The sequence below is a fragment of the Ixodes scapularis genome, unplaced genomic scaffold (assembly GCF_016920785.2).
Source record: "Ixodes scapularis isolate PalLabHiFi unplaced genomic scaffold, ASM1692078v2 PGA_scaffold1__304_contigs__length_218370807, whole genome shotgun sequence".
Lineage (NCBI taxonomy): Eukaryota > Metazoa > Arthropoda > Arachnida > Ixodida > Ixodidae > Ixodes > Ixodes scapularis.
Genome location: NW_024609846.1, coordinates 72,558,070 through 72,572,086, shown reverse-complemented (window position 1 = coordinate 72,572,086; position 14,017 = coordinate 72,558,070). Strand labels below are relative to the sequence as shown.

Here is a 14,017-nt window from a genome sequence, read left to right as displayed (position 1 = left end):
CTAAAATGTCACCTTTATCGGAGAGCCTCATCTTTACCATGTAGCTAGAATTCTTCAACGACGCCTGGACATTCGCAACTAGAGTGAAATCCCTCACCTGAAAAGAAAGGACGTATCCTTCAAGGTATTTCTTTTTGCCTTTTTCGAAGGCCACGTTCTCACCGGTGAATCTCCGACAGACGCAGGAAAGGTAAAGCAGCCATCGCTTTGACTAGCAGACGTAAAGCAGACGACGTTAACTGCACCAACCCGCTGACGCCGTTAAAGAGTGAGGAGTCTCGTCGCACACGGAAGGAGGGAAAAAGTATTTGGGAGGGAACTTGCAGAGACTAACCACCCTCACCCCTGTCGGTTCTTAGCAAACAAACCTCGGTGCCTCGGGACACCTCGCATATAAGTCCTTTTACTTCTCTCCTTGATGCGCGTCTGCTAGTTGTCAGACAAAAACAACGTACCGCTCGAGTGATTTTGCCTGCCCTCTCTGAAAGGCGAAGTCGAGCTCGCTCGTAGAGATCTGCACTTCCGAATGTCGCAGGAAAGGTAAGGCAGGCGCAGACTCGACGTTGTGAGCAGACAACGATGCAAAGGAGCAGTCGACGCTCAGATAGGGGGTCGCAATCAGCCAATCGGGGCTCGGCATTCCGACGTCATCGCTACCCCCTGTGCAAAAAGCAGACGAACTTGCCCTCCGCATAGGCATGATTGTTTCGTAAAATACTGACTAAAAGCTGAGAACGTCCTTGACAGAGTTGATGACCCAGAGTGCAATGATGGTGGCATAACTTTCAGGGGCTTGTCTCGCCACAACATAAAAGCGCTGGTCGAGTTGCCTTCCTTTCCAAGAGGGTGTGCCGAGAACCTTACAATGCCAAAACACAACCATGTTGGAGCTACGACGAAAAACGAAAATACCTATACTTATTTGCACGTGTTCGTTGCTGCTTTGCGTGCGCCGACAGTGAGCTCCAACTATGTTTGGTCTGTACCATGAAAATTGTTGTTCATGGCAGGCGATAAGTTTCGCTACCTGCAGCTTGTGGTATGATCGCATCTGAATAGTAGCCACAGTTTTCTTTATTAAAAGGCAACTCTGCTTCATTAAAAAAAAGAAATAGTAGTCCTGTTCATTATCACCTAGGAAGACCACACGTCAAATATTACGACGTAGTTCGGTCTAAATGTTTCTTAACAGCTCGGCAAACTTTGCAACTCGCCAAGTTGTCGAAATCGGCTGACTCGAGCGCGCAAATTGAGGCGCAACCAACAGCGCATTTAAGGCTACGGCGTGGGCGTAGCCAACAATGAGCTCAACGTCATCGCAATTGTCCCTTTTTGCCTGTTTTTACTTCTCTGGGCAAACGTAACGGGTGACGTCAGCAACGTTATCTCTCGGCGCGTCTGTGCAGCACGCTTCTTGGGAGCAGTCCGGCCGCCCCGCTGTTACTGCCGTTTCCCGCGTCATAACTGCATTCACACTACGGACACTACGTACGCACTTATGCTGCAGTTATACAGACGTTGAATGTCGTAGACACCAAGACGTGGTGAAAAGTATGTTGCAGACGACACTTGCGCTTGGCACACGCCCGCCCCGATCCCGCTTGACGTCACGTAGAGGATCACGCGACATCTTGTTCCACGTGATGGCCATGTTCAAGGCGGCCCGAGGTCAATGTTGCCGGACGGAGCCGAACTTTCAGTTGAGATTTCTGCTCGTGTCTAAAATTAGATTTAAAAATATATATCCTATTTTTCGCGAAGCAAATGACGTATTGTAAAATACCGCGGAAGCGCCCACCTCGTTCAAGCGCCCGCTATTAAATGTGTTCCAAACTACGGAATTCTGAAAATTTGATGTCAAGCGCCCAATTTGACCAGACAAGCTCCTATGTCTGGATTAATCCAGTGGAAGTGGGGTGGGCGCTCCTCTGGTATTTTATGGTAGTGTCTTTTACTAGGGCTTTTTAATGCGAAATCACTCATTATCCCGAAATCTACGGATTTGAGAGGAGTCACCCTTTAATGATTTATTTTCACTGACAGTGAAATCTGCTTAGTTTGAGTTACCTAAACATACAATGCAGTGGCCTCCTTAAAAAAAATGGCGTTGCTTGATATTTTTTTTCGTCAGCAGAGCTGCTTGAATTGGGCACATAATGCTTGTAGGTAGGGCCTCTATACTACTACACTGATTTCTTAACTGGTCACTGACTATAGCCAGGTAATATGATTTCTTGTGTCACATCACTTCTTCGCAATTTACCCTTTAGGTGAGGCCTGGTCGGCGACAAATTCAAAGGCACCTGCAGGCCCCCTCAGCAGACGTTACAGCCCCAACGGTGTCTGCTGCAATTGATAATCCGACTGCACTACGCCCAACCGATGTTTTGTCAGCATCAGATGCCTTAGACTTGAGCAGTGGTTCTTGTTCATCCAAGACATCAACTGAAACTGCCCCAGACGCCTTCGACTCAAGTAGTGGTTCTTGCTCTTCCAAGACAACACAAGCACCTGCCCAGTCAAGTGTATTTGTACATGGACTTGACCAAGAGGTTGCTTCCACGACTCCTGCACCTAGCGAGTATCACGACTGCGGTGTGCAAGCGAGGCCTCAGATGGTCAACTGTTCTACACAGTGGGAGGACCTTGAAGTGTACGGTGTGCAAGCGAGGCTTCTGATGGTCAACTGTGCTACACAGTGGGAGGTCCTTTCCAAGTCTGTCCGAGCAGAACACAGCTATGCAGCAACACAAGCTGCAACCCAGTCAACGGAGACGCAAACAGTATATCTACCAATGTCGCAAACTCTGTCAGAAGCAGACTGTTGTTTTTATACAGGCCTTAACCTTGAAACCTTGATGGTTTTGCCAAGCTCGTTGCTGCAGTTAGTATGGTGTACAGGTCTGGCACCATGAACACTGGAGACCAAGTGTTGATGACTTTGATGCGCTTGCGCCTGTGCTTGCTTTATGGAGACCTTGCACGGCGCTTCCATATACCAGTTGCACAAGTTGGAAGAGTGTTCCGCAAGCTCATGAACATCTTAGCAGGCATTTTCTCCAAAGTGATTGCCTGGCTGCCAAAAGAGGAGATTTTAGCGACTCTCCCTGCTCAGTTCATCGAGGGTGGATACGCAAATACCACGGCCATCATCGATTGCACGGAAGCACCACTCCAAATGCCGAAACGGCTGTTTGCCAGAGGACAGTCTTTCAGCTACTACAAAGGACGGAACACGGTGAAGTTCCTGATTACTGTCGCACCGAGTGGAGTCGTGAAGTTGGTGTCCTGTGCATACGGAGGGCGTGCGTCCGACAAGCACATAGTAGACGAGTCTGGTTTCGTCGAGTACCTGTCGCACAATGATCACATAATGGCTGACAAAGGATTTAGCCTCAGCACCGAGATGAAAGAAGAGGGGGTGAAACTGAACGTCCCAGCCTTCACAAGAGGACGGAAGCAGATCTCCGAAATGGAGGCGACCGTGTCTAGAAGAATTTCAAGGCTGCGGATTCATGTGGAAAGGGCCATTGGAAGAATTAAAACGTACCGGATATTGAAGCAACCTCTGGCGATTCACCCCAAAAAGATAATGAACAAAATCGTCCAGGTCTGTGCTGGGCTGTGCAACTTGAAGGGTCCCCTGATTGCCAACAGAGAGCCTCAGAAGCGCAAGATAAGGGACAACAATGATTAAGAAAGGGTTCACGAAGCGCATGTAGTGTTACTGAACAACTAAGGGTGGCGCTCTAGTTCTGACCGAGGTTGGAACGGGTAGCGCTGGGAAGAATAAACACACAGAGTACTTGCTGAGACATGCTGTCAGGAGTGACCAAGCCACTTCACACTCCCGTTGCTGAAAGGCCTGCCTGACGAGGAGTCGGCTGCATCCACCCCACCAGTAACCATGAGCATCTATCAACTGTCCCCTTTTGAATTTGACGTCGCCGACTGACCAGCATGGTTGGACAAATTTGAAGATTGCATGTTAACCTTTAACATCACTGAGACAGAGTGCAAGAATCACACAAGAGGCGGTTCAACGCTCACTTTGTGCATTCAAAGAATGTGGTGTACGAGAGCGCTTGTCTTAACCGGAGGGTGCAGGGAGACGATGAGACGGTGGACCAATTTGTCACTTAGCTACATACCCACACTCGCAGCAAGGCGAGAATTCGGCGACCCGAAGAAAGACTGATCCGCGACCAGTTCATTGTGGGATTTTGCAACAGAAAGCTGTCCGAATTGCTTCAAATGGACGCAGATTTAACATTGGAGACTGCTTTCGCGAAAGCCGGACTTCGAGAGACCGTGCAGCGGCAACAAGAGGACCTGGCGAAATCCAGCCTTTGCGGCGCCTTTGTGTGCCCTTCGAGCACACATGCACCGGTACCCTGGCCACAGCGCCACTTTTGTAGTCATGAAGCGGTAGCATGTGGAACTACCCACGAATGCATACCACTTGGTACGCCTGTGCCTATTGGAATTAACTTATCTACATTAATTGTCACTCGAGTCGGACATGCGGTGATGGTGTCATAAACGTGGAATATGTGTCTTTGTGGGTACAACAGGTGGCTACAATACATTGTAGACTTGGCTAGAAAAAATTGCCACAAGAAAAAATTGCATCTATGTGCTTCTGATTCAGAGATAAGCACAATGTGAACACAGGAATAATAATCTTTATTTTCCTCTGGACCATTGCAGTTCCTTCTCATGTGGCTCCAAATGAAAGTAGGTAAGTTATACCATAATTGTGCAATCGTTTTGATTGGTGCAAGTGAGGCTTATATGAAGATAGCCAATTAAAATAAGAGCACTCACTTGACACAACAGAAATACAATTACGTTAAGACGTTTTGCCTCCCATGCAAGAGGCATCTTCAGTGGTTACGAAGCAAATGCAAGGTTCAACCTCAAGTCAACGCTATTTATCAGGAATGTCCTTTTTTTTCTGTTGTGTCAAGTCGGTGCTCTTAATTTAGTTCTGATGTCTCCTAGCTTTTGGAGTATTTTTGCATAAAGATAGCTGGTGCACCTCTGTCCTGTGGATGCTGCCAATCTTCTTGAACCTGAGTGGCAAGTGGTTGAATCAATGGACTTCAAGAAAGCTGAAAGGCAAACAGGTAAAGGGACGAAGCTAGTTGGTGTCGAAGGTTTTTGTTTTGGCACACAAAATGCAAGTTGCCGACTCGTGCATGAAAATTAGTATATCTATCACTCGTATATTTTTCACAATCCAAGTGCTAAACATATTACGAACTGTATTTATTATCAAAGATTCTGAAGTCACCTTAAAGGACCCATGAAACGAATTTCGGGCTGGAGTAAATCAATTTATATTGGGATTTTACTAATAGCACATCGTTCAGTGGGCCAAAAGAACAAAGGTAGAAAGTCAGAAGCCTGACTTTCGCTACGAAAATTTGCAAAACATAGCGGACTATTTCGTACCTCCTTCCCTTCGCAAACTCTCCGCCTTTTCACTGTGATACATCCGCGGACCCCGCAGCGCGTCACCGGGCTACTAGCCACCATAACCGGGCCCCCGCAGCGCGTCACCAGGGCCCAAGCGCACGTCACACGACACCGGACCTCACTTAATCCCTTTACCCCTAAGCTGACATTGCGGTGGAAGCTACGCGCTTGCCGGACCAATCAGCCGCCTCCCTTTCATCACCTGACCTCATTCTCTGCGGGTCGGTATCCGCGAGAGGGCGTGATCACGTGGAAAATGTGTGGCTGGCCCAACGAGCACGTAGCTTCCACAGCACTGTCAGCTTCGGGGTGAACGGGGTGGGGAAAGCAACTAGTCGGAATTTTGAGCGACGGGCTAATCTTCTAGGGGGACAATGGCTGTGTCCGGACAACACAAGCAAGATTCCGAGCAAGAGGGGACTCCCTTCTTTCCGACTTCTTGAACTGTTTGGTACAATGCTCGATTTATGAGTTGAGGAGGAAAGCTAAACAGAAAAAAATTTGAAAAAAGCGTTTCATGACTCCTTTAAGAACATTGACAGAACAAAATAAGACAGTGCTAAAAATATCACAAACCACTTTTTTCCCCCACATTTTCCCCACATATGCCCGAGCGTTGATGCAATTGCACTGGTAAAAATGCACATGTAAACATGAGTGGCAACACGCTAGCCGCAGTTAATTCGCTGTCAGCACAGTCTAGAAATATCGTCTGCCAAACTTGGCACTGTAGTCTAGATCCTGCTTCTAAAAATATTCAAAACAGTGCATGAGTAAAGGATCAGAAACAGTTCACTTCATATTAGCTAATGCAGCATACTCATCAGACAGGACAACGGTATGATCGTGTACGGCATTCACCAGTCTCGGCAGGTAGTGCTGGAAATAGAAGTCTGAAAAGCGGGTGATGTGGTCAATTGTAAAGTCTTGGTCATAATCCACTTCAAAAAGGACGTCCTTATCAAGGGACCACACATAGAAGAAACAACGGGTTCTCTCAGTGCAGAACATTGTGAACTGGACTTGGAAGTAGAAACCCCGCTTTCCATTTTTGGCAAGGAAGTAAGTATCATTGTCGTCCTCGTCGTCGTTGTCATCCCCACTTCCCTCGGCTCTAATGACTTTGACATCATAGTCTCTTGTTTCCCGAATGTATTTTCTGCAGTTGCCAGTTGCGGGGCATTTAATTTCAAGGATGCTGTCATGTCCTGAAAGGCCATCCGGACTTGCCGAAAGAAATGGGTGTGTCGCACTCACGACAGCGCCACACAGGGTCACCACCCTCCCAGTCTTCTGTTGGTATGCCGCTCTAGCTACAGGTTCATACAGTTTCCCGTGCTCAGTGTACTTATTACCTCTAAAGTTTGAGTGTAAACAGCTATTAACAAAGTTGTCAGGTGAGGTCGACGTCTTCTTTGGCACCTTAGACAGGATAGACGCGGTCAACCGCACCTTCCGGCTACTCTTCTCGCACATTCCTCAAGTGAAACCCACTTCTTGTAAAAAGGAAAGCATGCACTACACGAAAGCGGCTCAACATTCTGATGACTACCATGAATCACCTCATCAGACAATAGTTGCAAGCAGGGTGTCGAACCGGAACCGAACCGAACCGAAAACCGGAACAGAACCGTTATTTTTAGCCGAACCGGAACTGAACCGAACCGAAATCTTCGCCGCCATCTTGGAACTGAACCGGAACTGAACCGGAAAAAAATATAACGGTAACCGGTTCAAAACGGTTCACGGTATTTTTTTTTGTTAGTATTACAAATTTATTATTTGGGAATAAAAAATTGGCACGTGTATTCCTCTACGTATTGATCAAATCGTCATATACAGAATTGCAATGTATAATAAATCCTTGTTTTTTGCGGCGCTTTCTTATTGGCACTATGACTAGCCATGTGTCACATCGTCACGTGACGTCATCATGTTAAGACATCCTGTCAAGTAATGTCACATCACGTGACCCCGTGACGTCACGTGACTCACCGCGTTAAGTCGATTCAAATTGAGAACGTCGCTAGATCTATTAACGTTGTTGATACCGTGACGTCACATGACATCACAACTTCGCACTGAGAGTCACGTGACACCATGATGTACTCGATTGTCATGATCCCGAGTCGAATGCCCTGGTTCATGACAACCAGTATCGCCAAACATTCGGGTAACGGCTCGTGTTCAACTCAAAAATTATGATGGGCCCGAGTCCCACAAGAGCTAGCAGCAGAAACAAACGAAAGCGACAAGCCTCAGACACATGCAGCATGTTCGCGATGGTACCTTTATACGGCTTTGAGTTGTTCGGTGCTCGCGAAGGTTACACGAGTGTTTACAAGCCTGCAAATGGTACCATCGTGCGAAGGATACTCGTGTTTTGGCATAGCCTTCTTTATTCTACAAAGCCTGTCAAATCGCGAAATTCTCTGGTTTAAGGCTAGCCGCTGTCGTTTGTTTCTGTTTGTCGCTTTAGTGGGGCTCGGGCCCCATTATAGCCGAACTAAAACTATACCTGAAGATTAGCCCATGCTCTCTGCTTTGCCAACCCTGCGTAGGACTATGATAAACATTGATGGTGCATATATTAGGATCAGATCACGTGGCTGATAATTCTAATGGCGAGTTGAGGAGGGAAAGCTGTTTCATTTCTTTCTTTTGACTGCGTCTGCCATTTCGCGGAGGGGCAAACTAATGGATGCTTTTGCAAGTTATAAACGTCAAGGCTTACAACTTAGCGGTATTTATTGAACTTAAGGTAAAAAAAAAAAATGCTGCACGACCCATTTTACATGTATGCACACCATTGAGGCTCCCAAACGATGATATACGGCAGCCTAATGAAATGTTGCAGCACATGACTGATAAAGAACAGAGTCGTGAAGTAAGGTCCCAAAACAACTGTACGTAAAACCTAAGATAACATTAGCCTCCCGAGGTAGTATCTCGCGACGTTTCGAGCTGAGGCAAGCTGATGCCCAAAAGTGATTTATATTAGGATTCTAAAAATCTTCGTTTGCCCTGTGCGGAATCTATGTTTAATTAGGAATATCATTTTATGCATTTCTATGCATCTCTTTTTGCAGTAAAGCGTTGTGTAAGGGATTATTTAGAAAAAATTGCGTTTCATCTCCTTATTTCTGCACATTTCGTGTATTTGCCTTCAGATATATCATGTGACCACAGTGTTTTTTGCATACCCTGCAACCCAGTATTTTACACTGCAAAACAGCTAACAAAAGCACGTTTCCGAAGACTCAACAGCTGGTGTATTTTCGAGTATCGTCCTTCCGCGTCGGCCTCAGGCGGTTATGTGAAATTCATAAAGTCCAATTTATCGATGATAATAAAAATATACTTAATTCCTGTCTGAAGATTTGGCAGCATAAATAGAAGATCGTCACCTCAAAGATATATAAGTAAATGAACCTTTAAATTATCTGAAAGATGTTCTGCAAATCTTTTCCGGCGCTTTTATCCTCAATAGACACGTTATAGGTGATTTGGAAAAGCTTTAAATAATGTTTTTTTTTTATTTTGAAGCTAATTTAAATAACTATATGTGTTCCTCACGCATATATAACTTCTCGAATATATAGAAGTTTATTATTTCGTTTTTTATGTGTTTTTATTATCGCCTTTTTTTACTGGAACGAATGGTGGAACTATGACGATTGCACACTTAAACTCTCAGAAAGTGTCCAATTAAGTAGCTTCCGAATTGAGTAGAGCATGAAATTCCACTTTGTTCTATTTAACAAAAATCATCAATTAGCGAGGGTGATGCTTATTTGCAAATTAAATTGACCGACATTTTGTCAAGAGCAAACCTCAAGAACCAGGCTATGCCAGTTTATCCAATATAAGAAAATGTTCACATGGGTAAGCACTGTTTTAGGTCAGATTCGATCTCAGTACGAGGGTGCTAGTAGGTTAGAGTGAATAATTTCAGCCACTCCTTTTCGCATGATTCGTCGCCCGCATCATGCTGCCGAGAGCAAACAATGCTAGTTAGAAAAACAAGCATCGCGATTGTCGCTTAGTGTTTCTGTAAAATATAGACTGGAAGGACTTGTCCCGTGACTTTCGTGACATCTTGAAAATTATATTGCCTTGAGTTCAGTCGTCTCGTCATCATATATATATTGTGAAACGTATTCCATAAAACACATTTTATGGTGTATATGGCGACGAACTGCCCATTTCATTATTTTATTCACTGTAATGAATTCCTTAGTTCAAGGGCAAAACCACGAATCAACATCTAATACTGCGATACAACGTTGTACCAATCACGGGTATTTCAGGCCACCTAGCTACTTCACTTCGCGAAAACATTTCGATTCAGGTACAATGTATGTGACTCTGGCAAACGAAGGAATGTTGAGTCGTATATACACGACGTTTTGTATGTTAATGTAGATTTTCCTTTCTTGTTGTGTAGGTATAAATAACAGAATTTTATAATGTTTGTACCTGAAAACAAAACTGGATTGAACAAACGATAAAAAAAGAAGAAATCTATATACTGTAAACGACTTATTTTTCGTGGGCTCAATATTTCGCGATTTAGGTCAAAGCTGAAGTTTCGGAATAATTCGCGGGTTGTAATTTTCTCGACGCGGTGGAATCTCAATATAAATTTCAATCTGTTTACATTTTATTGAAATATTTCGCGGGACCCATTTTTTGCGGATTGTAGGCGATTCGCGAAATTCTCAAAAATAAGTCCTCGCAAAAATCAGATCGTTTACAGCAGTTAGTTTTACGGCCTAAATAGTGCATATGACAGAACAAAGCGGAAAATATATTATCAATTTAGCGGTTCAAACCGGTTCGAACCGGTTCGAACCGGTTTGAACCGTTATTTTTTGCGCCCCGGAACTGAACCGGAACTGAACCGAAAGCCGTGAACCCGAACCCGAACCGAACCGATAAAAATATCGGTTCGACACTCTGGTTGCAAGCCACTGACGCCTGATGCCAAGCTGCTCACATCTGCAGCTATAGTAGCTTGAAGCAGACTTCCCTGCACTGTCAGGAGTGGCGACACAACCGAGTCTTGCATATGTTTGACATATTCTCCGTGGGTGTTAAATTTTTCAAAACGCACTTTTTCAGAGGGTGGTACTTGCTCCCCCGTCTCCTTCTTCAGTATGAAGTACATGTCTCCAATCTGACCTGGTACCACATTGCGTTTCGTGCCGGAGTTCCAGAGAGCAGTTTCGTCCGTGCACGAGCTTCCAGTCAGGCCCTTGCGGACAGCAAACTTTACTTTACAAAGGACAGCACCTACAAATTGAAAGCAAAGATTTATTTAGACATCTGGTAATCTATTGCGCTATCAAGAGTAGCAAAATAGTACAAATGCAGTTATATACTTGCTCTTTTAGTAATTGAAACATGGCGGTTCCTCTATGTCGCAAAGACAACCTTGAGACAGAACAAGATAACATCAGTGCAGTAATTTAGACACACTAATCGCCGAATTCAGAAACCTCACTCCAATTGAGGGCCCCTCCACTTCCTCGAGGAAGGCGCGAGGGCCGGCGCTGGCCGGCGCTGGCTAATGACGACGAAGGATCCGCCGTCACAATTGGCCAGCGCCTTCCTCGGAAAACTGGAAGGGCCCCTCAATTGAAGCGAGGTTTGTGAATTCAGAGGTTAGGCACCAGAACTATGTGTCTTACTAAACACATTTTCTAGAGAAAAACTTTAAGGCAGTCGTGGCAAAGCGATTGGCAACTCTAGTAGTTGCAGAATGCTGGCACGACAAACCGGCACTTGCATACTGTAAACGACTTAATTTTTGCGGGCTGAAGTTTTTGCGAATCGGGTCAAAGCTAAAAATTGGAAATTATTCGCGGGTTCTAATTTTCGCGAATCGAGTGTAACTTTCGTAGCGTTCACATATTGCCCGAATAGTTCGCAGGACGCATTTTCCCCGAATCGTAGGCGATTCGCAAAAATTAGGTCCTCGCGAAAATTTAGTCGTTTACAGTATTCAGCATAATCATTTAATGAGAACTGTACACCATGTGTACGATGTCTCACTGTTTCAAAGCAGTCAGTTTTGGCTGTCGCAACTACAGATGTCGCAAACATCCTGAGGTTTGAGTTCAAAAGGTTTCGAACCTCGCTGAGGTTTGCTTTTGCAAAGTTTGAAGCTTTCTAACTGTACCGAGGTTCGAGTTTGCAAAGTTCACAACATGCGAGCGCCGCCGCGGTCGGGCACGTAGCTAGGATTTTGTTTCAAGGGGGGGGGGGGGGGGGGGCGGGGGTTGGCCCCATGGCCGCCCCCGCCCCCCCCCCCCCCTCGCCTCGCCCCCCCCCCCCCCCCCCCCTGGCTACGTGGCTGGCCGAGGTTCATGTTTGCGAAGTTAAAAGCTTTCGAGACTTCTAGATTATTCTTGCGGTCTAAGTTCACAAATTCAAAGATATCACATTTGTTTCCGATGTATAAGTTTGCAAAGTATGAACTCTAGAAATCTCGGGAAGATTTCAGTTCCACAGTTATCGAGTAAGTTTCGTTCATTGTTTTGACACGTGAGCTCTGTGCAGCAAAGTTGAAACGAAGTGGTAAAAGATAAATGTTATGCTGGGCAAAGCTATCACTGGCACCCTGAAGCTTGCTGGATTGCTGAGAGAGCCGAGAAGTTAGGCTTTGAGTCACTGTTCTACGAAACGACTGTATATTGATTACTTTGGCGATCCTTTATGCGACTGTGAGTTCTCTAATCTAAAAAAAAAATCTAACAGACCTGAAAGATTGGGGAAACATGCTCTGTTCTGCAACTTACCAATGTGACTACACATACGAGTTTTGCCAACCTTGCAAAGAACAGGCTTCTGTCAGCACACGGCAGTCGTTTCCATCAGTTGCAATGCATACCCAGGGCTTACGGGGAACATAATTTTCTGACTAAGATGGAGTTACAGCACCTTTGATGAAGCAGACATGATCAGAGAATTTGTTTATGAGCAACTGACCCACCTTACCGCTTACAACATAATTATACAATTCTAGGCTTTTCAAAGCCTGGACCTCCTCCAGGTCGCAGGCTTTTGTTTTCAACAAATAATATGTGAGATGGTGCTCCTGGAGAGGAGGCCACTGCTTCATGTTGTCGACCCAGTCACATGCGGAGAGGGTGGAGGGGTCTGGAAGCTTCAATGGTGCTAAAAAGAAATAAAGAGCAAAAACGATAAAATTATTTACGGTACGAATGACGAATCATGTGAAACGTCATCAGCCGATATTCACTAGCGTTGTGCTTGACTCTGTTAGTAATTTTAATCCGGAGGATGGAAAAAGGAAAAACAGGCAATGCGCCTTCAGTGTTATAAGATCAGTTTTGAATCGGTTCGCGTGCATGCCTGTCAGTGTGGAAGATCAAATATGATCGCGAAAATGTTTTGTGGAACACTGCACGAATATATTGCGTGCTGCTCGGAAGCACGTAGACGCGATTCATATCCCCCTAAATCCTTTTTCCGCGACAGAAGTTGTCGAAGCCAGATCGATTTCGTGATTTAGCCGAATCGGATCGAAGTTGCGGAAAAGTTCCTTATTCTTCTGTATTAATTCATGCAAGAAGCAAACGATTTAGCGTTCGAACAACACCGTGAACCGCCGGTAGCCCCTTCGAGACTCTTTTTACCGTTCCTTCTACGCAGTAAAGCCGAGAGAGGGAATGCCAAGAGCGTACTAGAGCGGGAAGCATAAATATAGAAAATATTTGCCCTCGTTTACTTAACCAGATGGGTTTTAGATATTACCGGAAATGTGCACAGCAGCTTACCTATTGTAAACTTGTCCGTGGAAGCTTCTGACAATTCCATTTTGAACGAAGCGTGTGCGTCGTCTGCGCCCTCCTCGCTGTTCGACGCGCTCCAACAACGCGGGGCTGCGCGGACTGCGCAGCCCCCCTCCACCACCGTGGGTTTTTTTATTTTTTTTTCCCGTGTGGTGGCGCTAGCATCGATCAACATGGCAGCGCCCATAAAACAGAGCAGATTCTGGTCTATACCTAACCAAAATTCTTGCCGGGATTGTTTTCACTTTTTCAGCAGTCTTTTAACTACTTATGTGTTTTTTCCTCAAGTCCATTCAATCTTGGGATGTACAGACAAGACATGAGATACTTGAAGTCATAGTGCATTACCAACACGGCTGATTCTCTTTTCGAGAACTGTGGGCCGCCGCCTGTACACACTTCGAGCGGGATGTTATGGCGAGTGAACATACTTGTCATGACGTCGATCAGAATTTTTCATGGGTCGTCTCGTAAATTGGCGACCTCGAAAAACTTAGAGTAAGCATAGTGAAGGACCATATATGATTTCCCACCATATATAAACAACTTTGCTCCATTTCATGCGCTGTGTGGCAAGGGTGTGCCTCGTAGCTGAAGCGGCTCCTCCTACTGGCGGTAGGCCAACTGCATGCAGATTTTGCATCGACTGACCATCTTTGGGATATCTGGATTGAATCCCGGACAAATCATTACCTTTCTCATACGCCCTAACACTT

At 45.4% G+C, this 14,017-nt stretch overlaps 2 protein-coding genes across 2 annotated transcripts; one reads left to right on the top strand and one right to left on the bottom strand.

Moving 5' to 3' along the window:
* Positions 1 to 2,890: 2,890 nt before the first annotated feature.
* On the top strand, positions 2,891 to 3,697 carry LOC8025694. The gene has a single exon (XM_002409942.3). The coding sequence runs from the start codon at positions 2,891 to 2,893 to the stop codon at positions 3,695 to 3,697; it is 807 nt and encodes a 268-aa protein (XP_002409986.3).
* Positions 3,698 to 6,273: 2,576 nt separating this feature from the next.
* On the bottom strand, positions 6,274 to 10,672 carry LOC121047825. The gene is made up of 2 exons (XM_040503435.2): positions 10,481 to 10,672; positions 6,274 to 6,945 (listed from the first exon to the last, which is right to left on the bottom strand). Exons 1-2 carry the CDS (start codon positions 10,649 to 10,651, stop codon positions 6,274 to 6,276), a joined length of 843 nt encoding a protein of 280 aa, XP_040359369.2. The 5' UTR covers positions 10,652 to 10,672.
* Positions 10,673 to 14,017: the final 3,345 nt, after the last annotated feature.